Source organism: Musca domestica, unplaced genomic scaffold, assembly GCF_030504385.1.
Source record: "Musca domestica strain aabys unplaced genomic scaffold, Musca_domestica.polishedcontigs.V.1.1 10, whole genome shotgun sequence".
Taxonomy (NCBI): domain Eukaryota; kingdom Metazoa; phylum Arthropoda; class Insecta; order Diptera; family Muscidae; genus Musca; species Musca domestica.
Genome location: NW_026712115.1, coordinates 6728424 through 6747591, shown reverse-complemented (window position 1 = coordinate 6747591; position 19168 = coordinate 6728424). Strand labels below are relative to the sequence as shown.

The 19168-nt window shown below is 34.6% G+C and overlaps 1 protein-coding gene across 2 annotated transcripts in view; it reads left to right on the top strand.

The window, feature by feature from the left end:
* LOC131803928 (uncharacterized protein DDB_G0280205-like) overlaps positions 1-19168 on the top strand; it is a 30348-nt gene that overhangs the window by 5860 nt on the left and 5320 nt on the right. The window contains exon 1 of one of the 2 annotated variants that reach the window (XM_059125873.1): positions 14130-15108. The exons of the other annotated variant lie outside the window; for it this stretch is intronic. Coding sequence (XP_058981856.1) covers positions 14412-15108 — 697 coding nt within the window. The 5' untranslated portion in view covers positions 14130-14411. Of the gene's footprint in view, positions 1-14129; positions 15109-19168 lie in introns of those variants that run through there. 2 annotated transcript variants of the gene reach the window in all.

The window sequence follows — 19168 nt, the reverse complement described above, 5'->3', positions numbered from 1 at the left end:
TGCATATTTATAAAATTTGTATGGATATTCGTTGTTTTTTATAAATAATAATATGGAAATTTGTTGGCAAAATGGAATGTCGAACCTTAACAAAAGAATGCAAGAAAAAAGGTTCGAAGAGAATTTAACCAATATTAATACCGTGAACAATGTAGTTTTGTGGGGGTCAAAAACTTTTTATAAAGAAAATGTTTTTCATTTCATATTTTTTAAGAGCAAGAATCAAGACCCTGACCCCTTAAATAAAATTAAAGAAGAAGAGTGAATGATTGTCATATCCGAGCGCAAGCGCAAGTCAGGGGTGGATGTTTTGCGATTACATATTAAAATATTAAAAACTCTATTTTAAAAGTCACAATCATGGTAAAATTAAGAAGGTAAAGTCATTTCCAATAAGCATATTCAGAAAATTAAGAAGGTAAAGTCATTTCCAATAAGCATATTTATTTTCTGCAGTATACCTTCTCAAATTTCACTAAATAATAAGTAAAAAAGCAGTAAGTTTGGCCGGGCCGAGCTTGGAATACCCTCCACCATTTAGAACGAATTTGGAAATTCTCGAAAAAGATAACATCCGCCAAAAATTCTGCTAACATCTTAAAAACACCGAATATAGCCATTATATTAGGTTCTGTACGACGCGCACCTACATAGGTATTGTTTGTCACAAGCCATTACCATATTCAAATTCGAAACTTGAAATAAACTGTGAATAATGTAGCTAAAATCATCAAAATACCGTAAATAGGGAGGTACCGTTATATCGGAGGTATACAAAGACCTGGACCTGCATACACAATTTTCTGTCACACGCTGTAGCTTCCATTACCAACTTAAAATCCGACATCTCAAACAATTTCGGTGAGTATTGTACATAAATCCTCAAAATACCGAATATAGGTAGGTACTGATATATGGGGCCTATAAGAAGACCTGGACCTGCATAGACAATTTTTTGTCAAAGACTGTAGTTTCTATTTCGAACTCTAAATACGTAATTTGAAACTACTACGGTGAATAATGACGCTAAAATCATCAAAATACCGAATATTGGGAGGTACAGTTATATGGGGGCTGCATAGACAATTTTCTGTCTTAGGCTGTAGTATTCATTACCAACTTCAAACACCAAATTTTAAACGATTCCGGTGAATAATGTCGCTAAAATCGTCAAAATACCGAATATAAGGAGGTACCGTTATATGGGGGCTATACGAAGAAGTGGACCTGCACAGACAATTTTCTGTCTCAGGCTTTAGTATCCATTTCGAACTTCAAATGCCAAATTTGAAACAATTCCGGTGAATAATGTCGCTAAAATCATCAAAATACCGAATATCGGGAGGTACCGTTATATGGGGGCTATATGAAAACGTGAACCTACATGGCTCATTTACGAACTTAACCTGCCTACTGGAAAAATAAATATGTGTGCAAAATGTTAGCCTCCTATCTCAATTCGTTCGAAAGATAGCGTGATTACAACAGACAGACATACGGACAGACAAACAGACAGACGGACATGGCTAAATCGTCTTAGAATTTTACGCTGATCAAGAATATATATACTTTGTTGGGTTTGACATGAGTATTTCGAGGAGTTACAAACGGAATGACAAAAGTAATATACCCTCCATAGTATGGTGGAGGGTATAAAAACTAGATTCCCATCTCTGATTTGTGTATATACAATTGATTTATAAGTATAAATTTTGAAAATGAGATGTCGAATGAATAATTTTGAAAAAAAATTAAACATATGAGTGCAATTAATTCTACATGGCCACAATACTGAATTTCCTATTAAAAGTACTAAATATTCTACCAAAATTTGGTAGGTAGCCATAGCAAAACAATGGAGATAAACTTATTTTCTAAATTGAATATGACAACCCTTTTCTAAAGCAATCGATCTTGTCATTTTTCAAATAAAATTTATTTTAATATCTAAAATATATAAGTATCACGAGTGGCATATTTTACAAAGAAAAGAGTAATGTATTATTTTCGATGTTCCTTGGCACGTAAAACAGTTATAATGCTCCATATCTTAGTTAGGCTTAATTATATAATAAAGGAAATCTCATAGTGTCAAATAGACTTTTAAATATATTTGGTTTTTTTTATTTTACATTTTTTCTTTTAAAATTGTTATATTGGGGAAAAATTACAAAGCATGAAAGGAATGTTGGGGCTATTCCACAAAATTAAATCTACGACAGAAGAACAATGCAGTTTCATCCGAAAAAGTCGAAAATATGCATTTCTGTTGCAAATGAATTTGAAATAATTTTAATTTTTTTTATTTTTTTATTTAAAACAATGTACACACACAAACAAACTGTGTATATGTTTTGACCATGGTAGAATTAAGAAGGTAAAGTCATATCCTTATTCTTTTAAGCATATCTTTACCATTTTTTTCAAAATAATTCGTTTGACTTCTAATTGTCAAAATATATATTTATAAATTCATTGTAAGTACACAAATCAGAGATGGAAATCTAGTTTTTATGCAGTGAAATTTGACAAGGTAAATTACAGAAAATGCAGGGATGGGTATGCTTATTTGAAATAGGTTTCCCTTCTTAATTTTACCATGGTTTTGCCAGAATAATCATACATGCAGACCGAAATATTCCACTTCACCTAAAACTGATAAAAATATTGGCATGGGCAAAATTTAATGAAAAGTGAACATTTCTTTCTAAATTCATTCAAATAAATTATTATCAAAATGTTGAACTTTTGTGGGGAAGGTATCAGAAAGAATGGACCGATAGTTTCCATATTCGTTTAATATCTCTATTTGAGAGAAATATTTAGATATACCAAGTTTGAAAAGTATCGCTGAATTTTTCCTGACGTTATGAAATTGTTTCCCTTTGTGGGGGAGGTAATAGAAGGTGTGGACCGATATCCCACCTTCCCAGTTGAACTTGTGTGGAATAAATATTGGAATGTCAACTTTTAAGAGAGAATTGGATTCTTGTTATTTTTAGAACAAATTCCGTCACACATTCCAAACTTCATTGAAATTTGACATATAGCGTGTTTGGTGTATGAAATATATCAAATAGGACGATAACTATATCCAAATCTGAACCAATATCAATGTAATTCGACAAATTTATTAGTAGACCAAGATCCGTCACACATTCCACATTTCATTGAAATTACAGATTTATAGCGTGTTTGGTGCATCAAATACACGAAATCGAAAATGTATATGGAAGCTATATCGAAATCTGAACCGATTTTAATATAATATACCAAATTTATTTTTCGACCTAATTCCATGCACATTCCAAATTTTATTGAAATTGGAGATATGTAGCTTGTTTGGTGCATTAAATACATGAAATCGGACGAAAATGAATGTAAGAGCTATATTCAAATCTGAAATGATTTCAATATATATTTGTAATTTTTTTGTACCGAATTCCAAATTTCATACGAAATCGGCCCAAAAATATATATTTGAACTATATCCAAATCTGAACCGATTTCAATACAATTTGCAAAATTATTTTCTGATTAAATCCTCTCTCTCATTCCAAATTTCATTGGAATCCATTGGAATCGAAAATATATATGGGAGCTATATCCAAATGTGAACCGATTTCATTATAATTTGGCAAATTATTTTTAGTACCAAATTGCGGAACTTCTTCTGAATTTCATTGAAATCGGTCATACATATCGTGTTTGACGCATCAAATATATGAAATCGGTAGAACCGATTTCAATACAATTTGCAAAATTATTTTCTGATCTAATCCTCTCTCTCATTTCAAATTTTCTTGGAATCGAAAATATATATGGGAGCTATATCCAAATCTGAACCGATTTCATTATAATTTGGCAAATTAATTTTTGTACCAAATATCGTGTTTGACGCATCAAATATATGAAATCGGCCAAAAATGTATATGGGAGCTATATCCAAATCTGAACCAATTTCAATATAATTTGGCAAATTTCTTTTCTGATAAAATCCAGTCACTCATTTCAAATTTTATTGGAATCGAACATGCTTATCGTGTTTGTTTCATCAAATAAACGAAATCGGTCAAAAATATTTATGGGAGCTATATCCAAATCTGAACCGATCAATATAATTTGGCAAATTTATTTTTGAACCAATTTGCGTTACACATTCCTAATTCGAAGACTGTAACTATAACCGATCAATAAAACTAAATTTTTACTGGGTGGAATTTTAAAAATGCTGTAGTATATATGGAAATTCTATGGAAAATATGTTTAGCAGTTATTGAGTCTATAAATTACAAATAAACACTTCTCCAGTCTTTGGAGCTTTAATGAATGTATAAACCCAAGCAAAGCTGACAGCACCGAGAACAAAAATATTGACAGGGGTTATGATAACAATAAAAAAACTGAATAATTTGTAACGGTGATTTGTGTTTGAATTTCAAAAATTCTTAAGCTAAGGTCAGATAGATTTACAACACACACAAGGTTTCCCCCGCATGCAGTTTACTCGACATTCTCTATGAGCTTTAACACATTCAAACACACATTATATGGATGGACGTAGGGTAAACGTTTCAAAAAAACTATCAAAATGAAAAAGAAGAAAACTGTCTTGTAATCAACAACAAAAGAACAATAATAATAAAAACAATAACGAAACGATAATAGAAAGATGAAGAAGAAGAAGAAATTGAACAGAAATTAACGGCCTTTTCATCATCGGTGGCAGAAAACATAACAAAACAAACAAACAGAAAGACAAAGAGATCCAACCAAAACTTAAGCCAGCCGAAGTGAAGCATCACAGCTTTAGTGGTGGTGGGCATGCAGACACCAAGCGGCACGGCTAACTATCTGCACTAGCCAAGCCATTGGCAACGACGATTGAGTTTTGACCAGAAATGGGGTTTGCAACAACCGAAGAACTGATTGAAATATCAGTTCAAACAAAGATGCTGACCGGTAATGAAGATAAACGCGCAATAATTCTGTTTTAACAGCCCCACACACGCTCGTCTACGAAACGCTTAAAGTGTAAGGAACGGAACAATTTCTTTCCAACTCCAACAAGTGTACAACAACGCACATCGCCATGGATTACACCATTTCAAATTGAAATTTAAGAAAAAGTCGTTAAGCCAATGCAAAAGTGTGTCTTGATATGAAAAAAATGAAATAAATTAATTAAACAATATACATAAATAAAATATAAAAACAACGTAAAAGCGAAAAGTTTTGCAATAAATGCTCGTACTTTCACAGGAAAATTGTTTAAAAAAACTGTTCCCCACTACTAAAGAAAATTGGCCTTTAATAAAATGTTAAAAAAATAACCGCGGGAATTGAGTCATTAAATTCTAAAATATAAACAACGTTGTGAAATGAAGAAATACCGAAAATTTGAGCAAATCAATCAGATTTCTAAGCAGTTTGTGTCCCTCCACTCTGACTGGACATACTTTATATATTATCTACTTTGAGGAAACAACAACATTTAGCTGCCGTTTAAAATAGAAAACCTGGGCCTCAATTCTTGTTCTATGAAAATGTGAAATTAAAAATTTTATAAAGGAAAGAAATGTCAAATGAAAAATTTTATAAAGGAAATATTTTTCATTTCATATTTTCATAGAAATAGAATCCAGCCCCTGCTCAACAAATTGCCGATAAAATAAGAAAAGCATTATGATCTGCAAATCTAGCTTGTCTTTTAACGGGGGAACAATCAAAACCATGACAAGTAAAAAAGCATATAAGTTCGGCAGGGCCGAACTTTTAATACCCTCCACCATTTCGAAGGAACTTAAAGAATTTCAAAAAAAAAAAAATCGTAGACTACCACTTTAATGAAAACCGTCATATGAGGACTATACGAAGACGTGGACCTGCATACTAAAATTTTTGTCATAGGTTGTAATACCCATTAGGATCTTCCAGTACGAAACCTGCCTACTGGTAAACTATGCATGTATGCAAAATTTTAGCATACATGCGTTCGAAAGATAGCGTATTACAACAGACAAACAGACGGAAATCGCTAGATCGTCTTCGAATTTTACGCTGATCCAGAATATATATACTTTGTAGGGTCTATTATGAATATTTCGGGGAGATACAAACGGGATGACAAAGTTAATATACCCCCTTAGAATGGTGGAGGGTATAAAAATGAACTCAAGTCCCACAAATGACTTAGCTAAAAAGGTCTAGGTATTTTTTTTTCACTGAGGATCCCTTATCGTTGTTACTGACTTTAACCAACGCCCAGACAAATGACCGTAGTTAGAATCTTGAAATTTTCAATGAAGGTCAATTAGTGCTCACGTATTCTGGATGTTATATACAACTTTTACTATATTCCAGGACTGCAAACCGGTTCTGAACCGAACCAGTTTTTCAATTAATGAACCGAACTAAAAACCGTATTTCAAATTAAAAAAATGGTTCAGTTCGGTTCAACAAGTTGTGTCTCCAAAATTAGGTATTTGTGTCGTAAACGTAACGAGTCAACAAAGCGATCTTTTTGGTATATGCCGCAAAAATAAAAATCTGCTGTAGGCCCTAGAAGACGTCAAGGGTCTTAATCTTACCTAAAATTTTTGACCGTTAAAATTAAGTTTTTAACCATATTTTTAAAAAAAGAACCAAAAAACCTTTTATTGAATCGCTTGACGGTTAACATTATGTACCCAAATATTTCTCGTATTCTTATCTGCATTATTGCCGAAAAATCTTAATCCGAAAATGTCCAAAAGTGTGGATGACGTGGAAACTTGTTCCCTCCATTTTGGTTACTTTTCGATGTAAACTTTGAAAACGCCGATACATGTGTCTTCTTTTTTTAGCTCTACTTTCAAAATCTGCAGGATTTTCCCCGTTATTGTTGAAAAAATTGATTTTCTCCGCTCAGTGTTACTCACAGAGAGGCTGAAATGCCTAACTACAGCTGATTTTGGTTGGAGAAGTGAGGGTAGAAACTTAGACAAGTAAAAAAGCGGCTAGGTTCGGCCGGAACGAACTTTTTAATACACTCCGCCAATTGGAAGAAACTTGAAAATTAAAAGAAAAAATACGAAAACCCGCACTTAAATGAAAACCGTTATATGGCGACTATACGAAGATGTGGACCTGCATACGACATTTTTAGTCATAAGCTGTAGTACCCATTACGAACTTTAAATACGAAATTTGTTTGTTGTTGACGCAAATATCATGAAAATACCGAGTATCGGGAGTTACCGTCATATGGGGGCTATACGAAGACGTGGACCTGCCATAGGTTGTAGTACCCATTAAGATCTACCAATACGAAATTTGAAAGGATTCCGGTGAATAATAATGCTGCAGTACCCATTACGAACTTTAAATATGAAATTTGAAATAATTTCGGTTAATAATGTCGCTAAAATCATGAAAATGCCGAATATCATTCACAAACTTAACCTGGCTACTGGTAAACTATGTATGCAAAGTTTTAGCCTTCTATCTCGATTCGTTCGAAAAAAAGCGTGACTACGACAGACGGACATCGCTAGAAGAAGAAGAAATTGAACAGAAATTAACGGCCTTTTCATCATCGGTGGCAGAAAACATAACAAAACAAACAAACAGAAAGACAAAGAGATCCAACCAAAACTTAAGCCAGCCGAAGTGAAGCATCACAGCTTTAGTGGTGGTGGGCATGCAGACACCAAGCGGCACGGCTAACTATCTGCACTAGCCAAGCCATTGGCAACGACGATTGAGTTTTGACCAGAAATGGGGTTTGCAACAACCGAAGAACTGATTGAAATATCAGTTCAAACAAAGATGCTGACCGGTAATGAAGATAAACGCGCAATAATTCTGTTTTAACAGCCCCACACACGCTCGTCTACGAAACGCTTAAAGTGTAAGGAACGGAACAATTTCTTTCCAACTCCAACAAGTGTACAACAACGCACATCGCCATGGATTACACCATTTCAAATTGAAATTTAAGAAAAAGTCGTTAAGCCAATGCAAAAGTGTGTCTTGATATGAAAAAAATGAAATAAATTAATTAAACAATATACATAAATAAAATATAAAAACAACGTAAAAGCGAAAAGTTTTGCAATAAATGCTCGTACTTTCACAGGAAAATTGTTTAAAAAAACTGTTCCCCACTACTAAAGAAAATTGGCCTTTAATAAAATGTTAAAAAAATAACCGCGGGAATTGAGTCATTAAATTCTAAAATATAAACAACGTTGTGAAATGAAGAAATACCGAAAATTTGAGCAAATCAATCAGATTTCTAAGCAGTTTGTGTCCCTCCACTCTGACTGGACATACTTTATATATTATCTACTTTGAGGAAACAACAACATTTAGCTGCCGTTTAAAATAGAAAACCTGGGCCTCAATTCTTGTTCTATGAAAATGTGAAATTAAAAATTTTATAAAGGAAAGAAATGTCAAATGAAAAATTTTATAAAGGAAATATTTTTCATTTCATATTTTCATAGAAATAGAATCCAGCCCCTGCTCAACAAATTGCCGATAAAATAAGAAAAGCATTATGATCTGCAAATCTAGCTTGTCTTTTAACGGGGGAACAATCAAAACCATGACAAGTAAAAAAGCATATAAGTTCGGCAGGGCCGAACTTTTAATACCCTCCACCATTTCGAAGGAACTTAAAGAATTTCAAAAAAAAAAAAATCGTAGACTACCACTTTAATGAAAACCGTCATATGAGGACTATACGAAGACGTGGACCTGCATACTAAAATTTTTGTCATAGGTTGTAATACCCATTAGGATCTTCCAGTACGAAACCTGCCTACTGGTAAACTATGCATGTATGCAAAATTTTAGCATACATGCGTTCGAAAGATAGCGTATTACAACAGACAAACAGACGGAAATCGCTAGATCGTCTTCGAATTTTACGCTGATCCAGAATATATATACTTTGTAGGGTCTATTATGAATATTTCGGGGAGATACAAACGGGATGACAAAGTTAATATACCCCCTTAGAATGGTGGAGGGTATAAAAATGAACTCAAGTCCCACAAATGACTTAGCTAAAAAGGTCTAGGTATTTTTTTTTCACTGAGGATCCCTTATCGTTGTTACTGACTTTAACCAACGCCCAGACAAATGACCGTAGTTAGAATCTTGAAATTTTCAATGAAGGTCAATTAGTGCTCACGTATTCTGGATGTTATATACAACTTTTACTATATTCCAGGACTGCAAACCGGTTCTGAACCGAACCAGTTTTTCAATTAATGAACCGAACTAAAAACCGTATTTCAAATTAAAAAAATGGTTCAGTTCGGTTCAACAAGTTGTGTCTCCAAAATTAGGTATTTGTGTCGTAAACGTAACGAGTCAACAAAGCGATCTTTTTGGTATATGCCGCAAAAATAAAAATCTGCTGTAGGCCCTAGAAGACGTCAAGGGTCTTAATCTTACCTAAAATTTTTGACCGTTAAAATTAAGTTTTTAACCATATTTTTAAAAAAAGAACCAAAAAACCTTTTATTGAATCGCTTGACGGTTAACATTATGTACCCAAATATTTCTCGTATTCTTATCTGCATTATTGCCGAAAAATCTTAATCCGAAAATGTCCAAAAGTGTGGATGACGTGGAAACTTGTTCCCTCCATTTTGGTTACTTTTCGATGTAAACTTTGAAAACGCCGATACATGTGTCTTCTTTTTTTAGCTCTACTTTCAAAATCTGCAGGATTTTCCCCGTTATTGTTGAAAAAATTGATTTTCTCCGCTCAGTGTTACTCACAGAGAGGCTGAAATGCCTAACTACAGCTGATTTTGGTTGGAGAAGTGAGGGTAGAAACTTAGACAAGTAAAAAAGCGGCTAGGTTCGGCCGGAACGAACTTTTTAATACACTCCGCCAATTGGAAGAAACTTGAAAATTAAAAGAAAAAATACGAAAACCCGCACTTAAATGAAAACCGTTATATGGCGACTATACGAAGATGTGGACCTGCATACGACATTTTTAGTCATAAGCTGTAGTACCCATTACGAACTTTAAATACGAAATTTGTTTGTTGTTGACGCAAATATCATGAAAATACCGAGTATCGGGAGTTACCGTCATATGGGGGCTATACGAAGACGTGGACCTGCCATAGGTTGTAGTACCCATTAAGATCTACCAATACGAAATTTGAAAGGATTCCGGTGAATAATAATGCTGCAGTACCCATTACGAACTTTAAATATGAAATTTGAAATAATTTCGGTTAATAATGTCGCTAAAATCATGAAAATGCCGAATATCATTCACAAACTTAACCTGGCTACTGGTAAACTATGTATGCAAAGTTTTAGCCTTCTATCTCGATTCGTTCGAAAAAAAGCGTGACTACGACAGACGGACATCGCTAGATCGTCTTAGAATTTTGCGCTGATCCAGAATACATACATTACTATGAATATTTGAGGTGGAGTGGATTAAAAAGGGCGAAAATTCGCAGATACCGTTATATGAAGTCTATACCATAAAGTTGTCCGACATTGTAGATTATATGCGAGGAGTTAAATTACTCAATGGAACTCCAAAATATTAAATTACAGCAGATATTGTTGGATCGATGTAGGCTTTTTTAATACCAATCAGCTTTGTGGTGTAAAAAAATCTATGTCCAATTTAATTTAATTATCTTGAAAATTGTTAGCTCTAAATTGAATTCAATAGGTGGACGGACAGAAGAAACGATGTCGATATCAGAATTATATGGTGATCTCGAAATTTTTATTTTATGTTCTTTCTGAGAAAGTTTATACACTCTCCATCCTATGGTAGAGGGTATTATTAACCGAGACATAATACAGTAATTGCGTCGGATTTCAAAACTTTTCATAAATCAATGTCAGTGTTTTGTGTTTCAACAGAGAGGAATACGGATTTCGTTAAATCAACTAACAATTTTATATTGATTAAGAACATATGGGGCATCCGATAAATCGAAAAAACATATTGCGCATATTTTTTTGAAAATGAAGCGAGTTGGACCCATAGTTACTTTTGAGGATCTTCATAGAATCACTTTCTGAGTCGATTTTTGCATGTCAGTCCATCTGTCCGTCCGTCCATCCATCTATTCTTGTGAACAAAATGCAGGTCGCATTTATTATCCGATAGAGATGAAATTTTGCAAACAATATTTGTTTGAAATTGGTGAAAATCGGATCAGATTTAGATATAGTTCCCATATATCTACAACCGATTTTAGGTTAAATGTGCACCAAATGGCTAATATAAGTCCAAATGACCTGTATTTTGGTAAATCCCACCGAATTCAGTCTAGAAGCAAGTAAATCAAATTTGGAGAAAATCTGTATGGATATAGCTACAGATCCCATATATATGTTTCATCCGATTTGTGGTTTTAAGTCCATCACATGCGTAATATGCGTTCCATAACAATGATCTTTGGTACCAGATATCAGATACAGCTCTGAGATAAGTGTATCAGATGTGTATATCGAAAAATATCGCTACTATCATCAAAATACCGAATACAGGCAAGTACCGTTATATGGGGCCTATACGAAGTCGTGAACATGCATACACAATTTTCGGATACAGGCTTTAGTGACCATTACAAACTTACAATACGAAATTAGAAACAATTACGGGGGATAATGTCGATAAAATCATCAACATACCGAATATAGGGAGGGACCGGGACGTGACCGGCGTATACGCAGACGTGTACCAGTACGGGCAATTTCCTGTCATAGGATGAAGTAACCCATAGTAACTCCAAATTCTATATTTGAAACATTTCTGGTGAAAAGTGTGACACAAATCATCAAAATACACATACTGATGGGTACACGTACTGCAAATTTACAGAGAATTAACAGCGAGGTTAAAATTGTGACTAAAACACCCAAAAAAACCTTAAATCTGTGAGTACAGTATATGGGGGCTATACGAAAAGGTGGCCCTACCTATACGTGTTTTAATGACAAAAGTCCTGCAGATCTAACAAACATCTGAGTAAAATTTGATCAACTTCTTCATTTCGTTGGGAAGCTAAAGTGATTTTCACAGATGGACATACAGACGGACGGACATCGCTGTATAAATAAATCGAAATGTATATTTCGAGGTGTTACAAACGGAAAGATCAACAAATATACCCTCCATACTATGGTGGAGGGTATAAAAACTTTTATTTGTTCTATTTGATAACTCTCCTAAATATACATGGTAGTGTGGGAGTATTATATAGTCGGACTCAGCCGAATTTTTTTCCCTCTGTTCTGGTTTTTATACCCTACACCACAAGGTGGTCAGGGTATTATGTCTTTGTGCATTTGTTTGTAACAGGCAAAAGGAAACGAGATAGACCCTTTTGATGATCTGCATAGAAACTTTCTGAGTTGATTTATGCATGTCAGTCCGTCCGTCCGTCCGTCCATGTATTCTTGTGAACAAAATGCAGGTCTCATTTATTATCCGATTGAAATGAAATTTTCTAAACAATATTTGTTTGGCCCAAGGACGAATCCTTTCAATTTCAAATTTTAGTCGTCCTAATTTTTTATACCCTCCACCATAGTATGGAGGGTATATTAAGTTTGTCATTCCGTTTGTAACACCTCGAAATATACATTTTAGACCCCACAAAGTATATATATTCTTGATCAGCACAAAATTCTACTTCGATTTATCGCTGTCCGTCCGTCTGTTGGTCTGTGGCAATCACTCTAGATTCCGAACGAAATGAAGCAGATTGGTAAAATTTTACTCAAATGTTTATTATGTCTGCTGGACTTCTGGTACTGAAAATGGGTGATGTCGGTCCACGTTTTGGTATAGTACTTTCTTTTTTCGGTATTTTGGAGATTTAGGGGACATTATTCACCGGAATTGTTTCAAATTTGGTATTTGAAGTTCGTAATGGATACTGCAGCCTAAGGCAGAAATTGGAGATAATCGGTAAAAATTTAGATATAGCTCCCATATATATTTTCGTCCGATTTGCCTTTTATTGTGCACCAAACGTGTAACATCAGCCCGAATAGTATGGAATTTTGCACATACAACCAAATTAGGCCTGAAAATAAGTATGCCGAATTTGATCGAAATCGGTTCAGATATTGCTATAGCTCCTATATATATTGTTCATCCGATTTGTTATTTTTGTCCTCCGCAGCCGTAATATGCACTCTGTAACAACAATATTTGGGGAAATATATCAAATGCAGCTCAGAAATACCTTTGCTAAATTTTATCGAGATTGGTTCAAATTTGGATATAGCTCTCATGTATAACTTCGTCCGATTTACTTTTTATTGTGCACCAAACGTCTAATATTTGGCCCAATGGGATGGAAATTGGCACATACGACCGAATTGAGTCTAGAAGGTAGTATGCCAAATTTGGTGAATTTGGTGATCGGTTTAGATATAGCTGTAGCTCCCATATATATAGTTCATCCGATTTGTTGTATTTGTTACCCACAGCCGTAATATGCACTCCGTAACAACGATATTCAGGGAAATATATCAAATACAGCTCAGAAATATCTTTGCTAAATTTTATCGAGATCGGTTCAGATTTGGATATAGCTCCCATATATATATCTTTATCTGACTTCAAATTAATTTTGCACCAAATGGACAATGCAAGTCCGAATTTAAAAGATACATATTTAGTCCTTTGAATTTCAAATTATAATTATAATCATAGCGTGTATGATTGAATTCTTCCATTAAAACTTTTAATTGTTATGTGGAGCTCTACTAAATTAGCAAAGTGGCGTAGGGTATCATAAAGTCGGCTCCGCCTGACTTTAGGACTTTCTTTACTGTTTTTTTTTTGGAAAATTATATATTTACCTGAGTCACAACACAAAGCGTTCTAAACAATCGATATTATAACCGTTATACTCATATCCCCGCGGATTCAAATGAGTAATATCAGGCAAGACAACAAAATGAACAAATGCTTTGGAAACTGTGTTTTTTCGCACAACACAATGACTTAAAAAATAAAATAAATGAACCGCAACGAATTAGATTCAATTTGAAATGGTGTAAACGTGAAAAACAATAACGCTGAAGATCGCATTCGAATGTTGTTGAAACTTCTTGAAAGAATCGAAACAAATAATGCTATGAACTGCGAAGAAGAAAAAGAAATAAAAGGTGTAAAGCAAAATTAACAGAGTTTTATTTTTAATGTGTTACGGTCAGAAAGTGGAGCAAAGCTGATAGCCATTGTGCAAACGTGAACGTGCAAGCCAAGTGAAGAAAATTGAACAGCAACCACAAGAATAACAACAGTAATAAGAGAAAAAAAAAACACAATAATAATTTTTAATGATTAGCAAGTGTGCGATTCGCCTCTCCTCAAAACTCGAATTAGAACAAGAAACGAAAAATTGAAAATGTTCCAACAATATTCACTGCTGGTCACATACGCATGCATTTCCATTGTTGGTGTGGTCAGCATACAGGTGCCACTGCCTTTTTCCCATCTACCAGCATCAGCAGAACAGCAGCCGGAATCAACATCGGTAAAACCATCAACACTGCTCTTGCCACCAGGTTTTGATTCGCAAAATCCTCCGCTTCAACCAATGCTGTACCCATTTGTGGTTCCCACCACGGCCAAAGTGACACTTCCAACACGCAAGCCCATAGGACCCTTTATTACGCCTGGTTGGATACCAATATCAGCCAGTAGTAACAACATCCCTCCTCTACATCAAAGTTCTTCAACAAGTTCCACAACGCCCTCAGCAGCCACCACAAGGACAACACCAACAACACCGTCGAGTAGTACAACATCACCAGCCTATTCTGGTCCTGTTTTGGAAGATCGCATTTCAAAATACGTTTTGACTAGCAATGAAAATGGTCCTGTATTCGAGTCAATCGTTTATGGCACTTGGAAGCCAGATCCGCCTTTGCAACCGGTTGCGGCGTTAAACACAACAACAACGACAAATACAAAAATACAGATGACCAACAATGGCAATCACAATGACAATATCATTGGCATCTTCGAGAATGCAGCTGCGGCATTGGCTGCTGCTGATGCTGCTGGAAAAGTTTCCAACAAAACCATCAATAGACAGCATGGTGAGTGGTGGTCATTTTTATTGCAGATATTTCTTGTTGTTATTGGTTTTCAATGTATTTTTTATGGTTTTTGTAATGTATGAAATCAGTTTCTAGAGACTTCCAGCCAGACTAGTTGTTTTCATTCATGATTTTTATAAGAGCATATGTTGAGAGAGCTTCACAATTCTCATTGAAAGGGTGCAAAATCTCGTAATTACCTGATTGTAGAAGGGGTTGCATATTCCGGAAAGAGTAAAATTTAATTTCTGTTGGTCCCAATAGTATTTATCCAGTCCAATAATTTGTGAACATCTTCTCACCTCATGTCATTTCATTAGACGGGTAGATGATTGACTTTCAATGATAGATTTGCTAAACAAGTCAGAATGTATCATTAAATTTTTCTGATACCTGTGTAACCTTGATCTATGGTATCTAACACAAAAACAGTTTAAATGTCCTTTAAAGACGCTTCTCAAAATTAGTTTAAATGTCTACCACTTGTTGTTTTCATTCATGATTTTTATAAGAGCATATGTTGAGAGAGCTTCACAATTCTCATTGAAAGGGTGCAAAATCTCGTAATTACCTGATTGTAGAAGGGGTTGCATATTCCGGAAAGAGTAAAATTTAATTTCTGTTGGTCCCAATAGTATTTATCCAGTCCAATAATTTGTGAACATCTTCTCACCTCATGTCATTTCATTAGACGGGTAGATGATTGACTTTCAATGATAGATTTGCTAAACAAGTCAGAATGTATCATTAAATTTTTCTGATACCTGTGTAACCTTGATCTATGGTATCTAACACAAAAACAGTTTAAATGTCCTTTAAAGACGCTTCTCAAAATTAGTTTAAATGTCTACCACTTTTAACCCAATTATATTGGAATAAAGTTTTTCGTCGGACATCCCGAGTTTACGGACCTGGTTCTAGTCGTCCGATTAATAATATAGTTTTCCTTTGAATATACATAGAACCTTTAACTTGGTTGGTCAGCGTAACCGGTGTGGTATACCTCAGTGTTGAAAATAAAAACTTTCTGTTAAAATCATAAAAATACCGAATATAGCAGTCATATTGGGTTCTATATTAAGACGTGGACCTGTATTGGAAACTTTTGTCATAAGCTATTACAATATTCAAATACGAAACTTGAAAAAAATCCGGCGAAGAATGTAGCTAAAATCATCAAAATAACGAATATTGAGAGGTACCGTTATATGGAGGCTATGCGAAGACGTAGGCCTGCATACACAATTTTGGTATTGGTACCCTTGTATGTTGGCTATACGATATCGTGGACCTATATATACATTTCTCTTTCAGGAAGTAAAATACTCAGAAGGAACTCAGACGATTTCAGAAAATTTCACTGAACAATTTGGTTGCAATCATCAAAACATCGAGTATAGAGGAGTACCGTTATATGGTGGCTATACGATATCATGGACTGATATAGCCCATCTTCGACAAAATACCGATCGGTGCAAAATTTAAATTCTGACAGGGTTAAATCGTTTTAGAAGTTTACTCTGGGTGAGATAAAAAACTGGGTGAGATAAAAAACTGCAACAAAGTCAAACGCCACAATTTTATTTTTTTTTTAATTTAATTGAATGAAAGGAAAAATGTCGGATATACCATCATATTTTAGAAAAAGTTTAGATTTGTTCGAATTCGTCACCTTTGACACGAAATTATGGCCTTCAAACGGATAATGAAACCGTCACACGCTGCCCGAATGTTGATCTGCGGTATTTTGGCCCATTCTTGGCGAAGCTCTTGCTTGAGGTGATCGACAAATAAGCGCTGGAAATGAAGCGAGGAACCTCATTTTGTAACCATTCTTGGGTAGCTCGTGCTGAGTGCTATGGTGCTGAGTCCTGTTGGAATGTCCAAGGCCAAAATGTTTGCGTGCCGAAGGCTTTAATACACCCTCCAGAATATTTTCGCGATAATACTCGGCATTTAATCTGATGCCACGGTCGATTAATACGAGCGGAGAGCGACCGTGGGCTGTTATGGCGGCCCACATCATCACCATGACCGACGCTTGAGTTCTGGTGTCCAACCGAAGGTGCACATTTTCAGCTGACCTCTTTGGCAAGTAAATACGATCATTTTGTTTGTTTACAAACTGCTGGACAACAAATATTTTCTCTTATATGAATTTTCGGCCGAATTCGTGTATTTGATACACCTAACTCGCTATATATTTGCCAAATTTGAATGAAGTTGGGGATGTGTGATGGAATTTGATGTAAAATAAATGTTGGCAAATTGTAATGAAATTGGTTCAGATTTGAATATTATTTTATTAAGAAACATAGACCCACCACGCCTTTACAATGGTATTAGGCTAACAGTAAAAAAAGTGTAAAAAGGAAGTGTGTAGGTTCAGATCTATTTCTACCTCGAATCACTCTAAAACTCTAAAAGAATGCAGTTTCTTGTACGCTTGACATTTGCTATGACAACTAATATATCCTAAGGACAAACTCTTAGTGTATGCGGACTGAATTTGACAAGTTCCTGCTTTTCCCATGGCTAGCTGTAACTTGCAAGTTTCCCCAGACCGAGCGAAGGAAAAACAAATAGACATTTCCTGAATCAAAAACAAATAGACAATGTAACATTTTTAAATAAAAACAAAATAAATTCATGAATATAAAAAACTTATTTTTTGTAATGCTATAGGACAATACAATAAGTAAGTTTTTTATATTCATTGAATTATCAATTATGTTTAGATTTTAATACACATAGTTCATTTATATAATGATATTTGCAGCTAAAAACAAGTTGCATGATCTTGGTCATTACAAGGGTTACTTAAAATAAATAAAATTCAAAGAAGTACTTACTTCAGAGTAATTTGGAATCATTTCTAAGACTTATCGCTCTTTATCAAAGTTATTTAGAACCAGATCAAATTTGAAGAAAGAAAACGTACATGGTCATAGGCTGAGGGTATATATCAATCAGCATACAGATTTTTATACACTCAGTCATACGGCCAAAACGTGCCTAGTTGAAATAACGGTTTTAGACCATAGGTCTCTTTGGACCAAATCCGTTTCAGGACATTTAGAGTCGATCTAGCGATGTCCGTCCGTCCGTTTGTCTGCTGTCTGGCTGGGGCGCACTATAGAAGATTTCGCTTTTGAATTTATGTCACGGAGCACTGACCAGATATTACCGTTAGCATTTTGACCATGGACATTTGTTCAATATTTACGCACTCCGTCGAGTTATTAGTTGTTGTTGTCTATTTTACAGCTAAATATAATCTAAAGGTCAACAAAAATGCTAGACTTCTTCGCTGTCCTTAACTCTCTTCTAAGGTGTGTCGATTGGCTTCAATTGAGTTATCAGGAATTTTTTTTTGTTTTTGGTTCAGTTTTATATAATATTTTGCGATCATCTACATAAGAGGCCCCTCTTTATCTCCAAATTTAGAGTCATCTATATAATTTGCTTGTCTACGATACTTGGCTATATTCGTCAACGAAATCAGCATAAAAAAGCCAGAAGTTCACCTTTTGTGTATTTCGGATACCGCCTGCAAGTAATGTTCTTATTTTTTCACACAAGAGTAGTGGTCGATTCTACCCGCTGTCCTAAACTCTAACTTCGTACAATATTTAGTGTCCTTTGGTTTCTATTTGTGACCTTTATAATGGCTGCAAAATCAGGAAGATTTTTAATTGTTGGTCCATTTCAACCCCTAATTATATTGCGGACATCTTTGAAAACAATTGGCCTAGCCCTTCTGAGCCTAACCCTACCTTTGTGAAAATTTTCGTGAGGATCGGACGATAATTGAAATCTGTATATAATAACCCAAACCTGTGTTGTAAAGTGAAAAAATGTTACAAAATGTATACTTCAATATTATAAGTCAAATTGAAAAAATAGCATGCGATCAAAAATATGAAAAAATAAAAAAATGTCACAAAATACAACAAAATCTATATTAACATCATTACTGGTATCTTTTAATACGATTTATTTTATACTTTTATGCCAAGACGGCCCTATGCCCACTTTCATTCTAAATCTTGTGAAGATC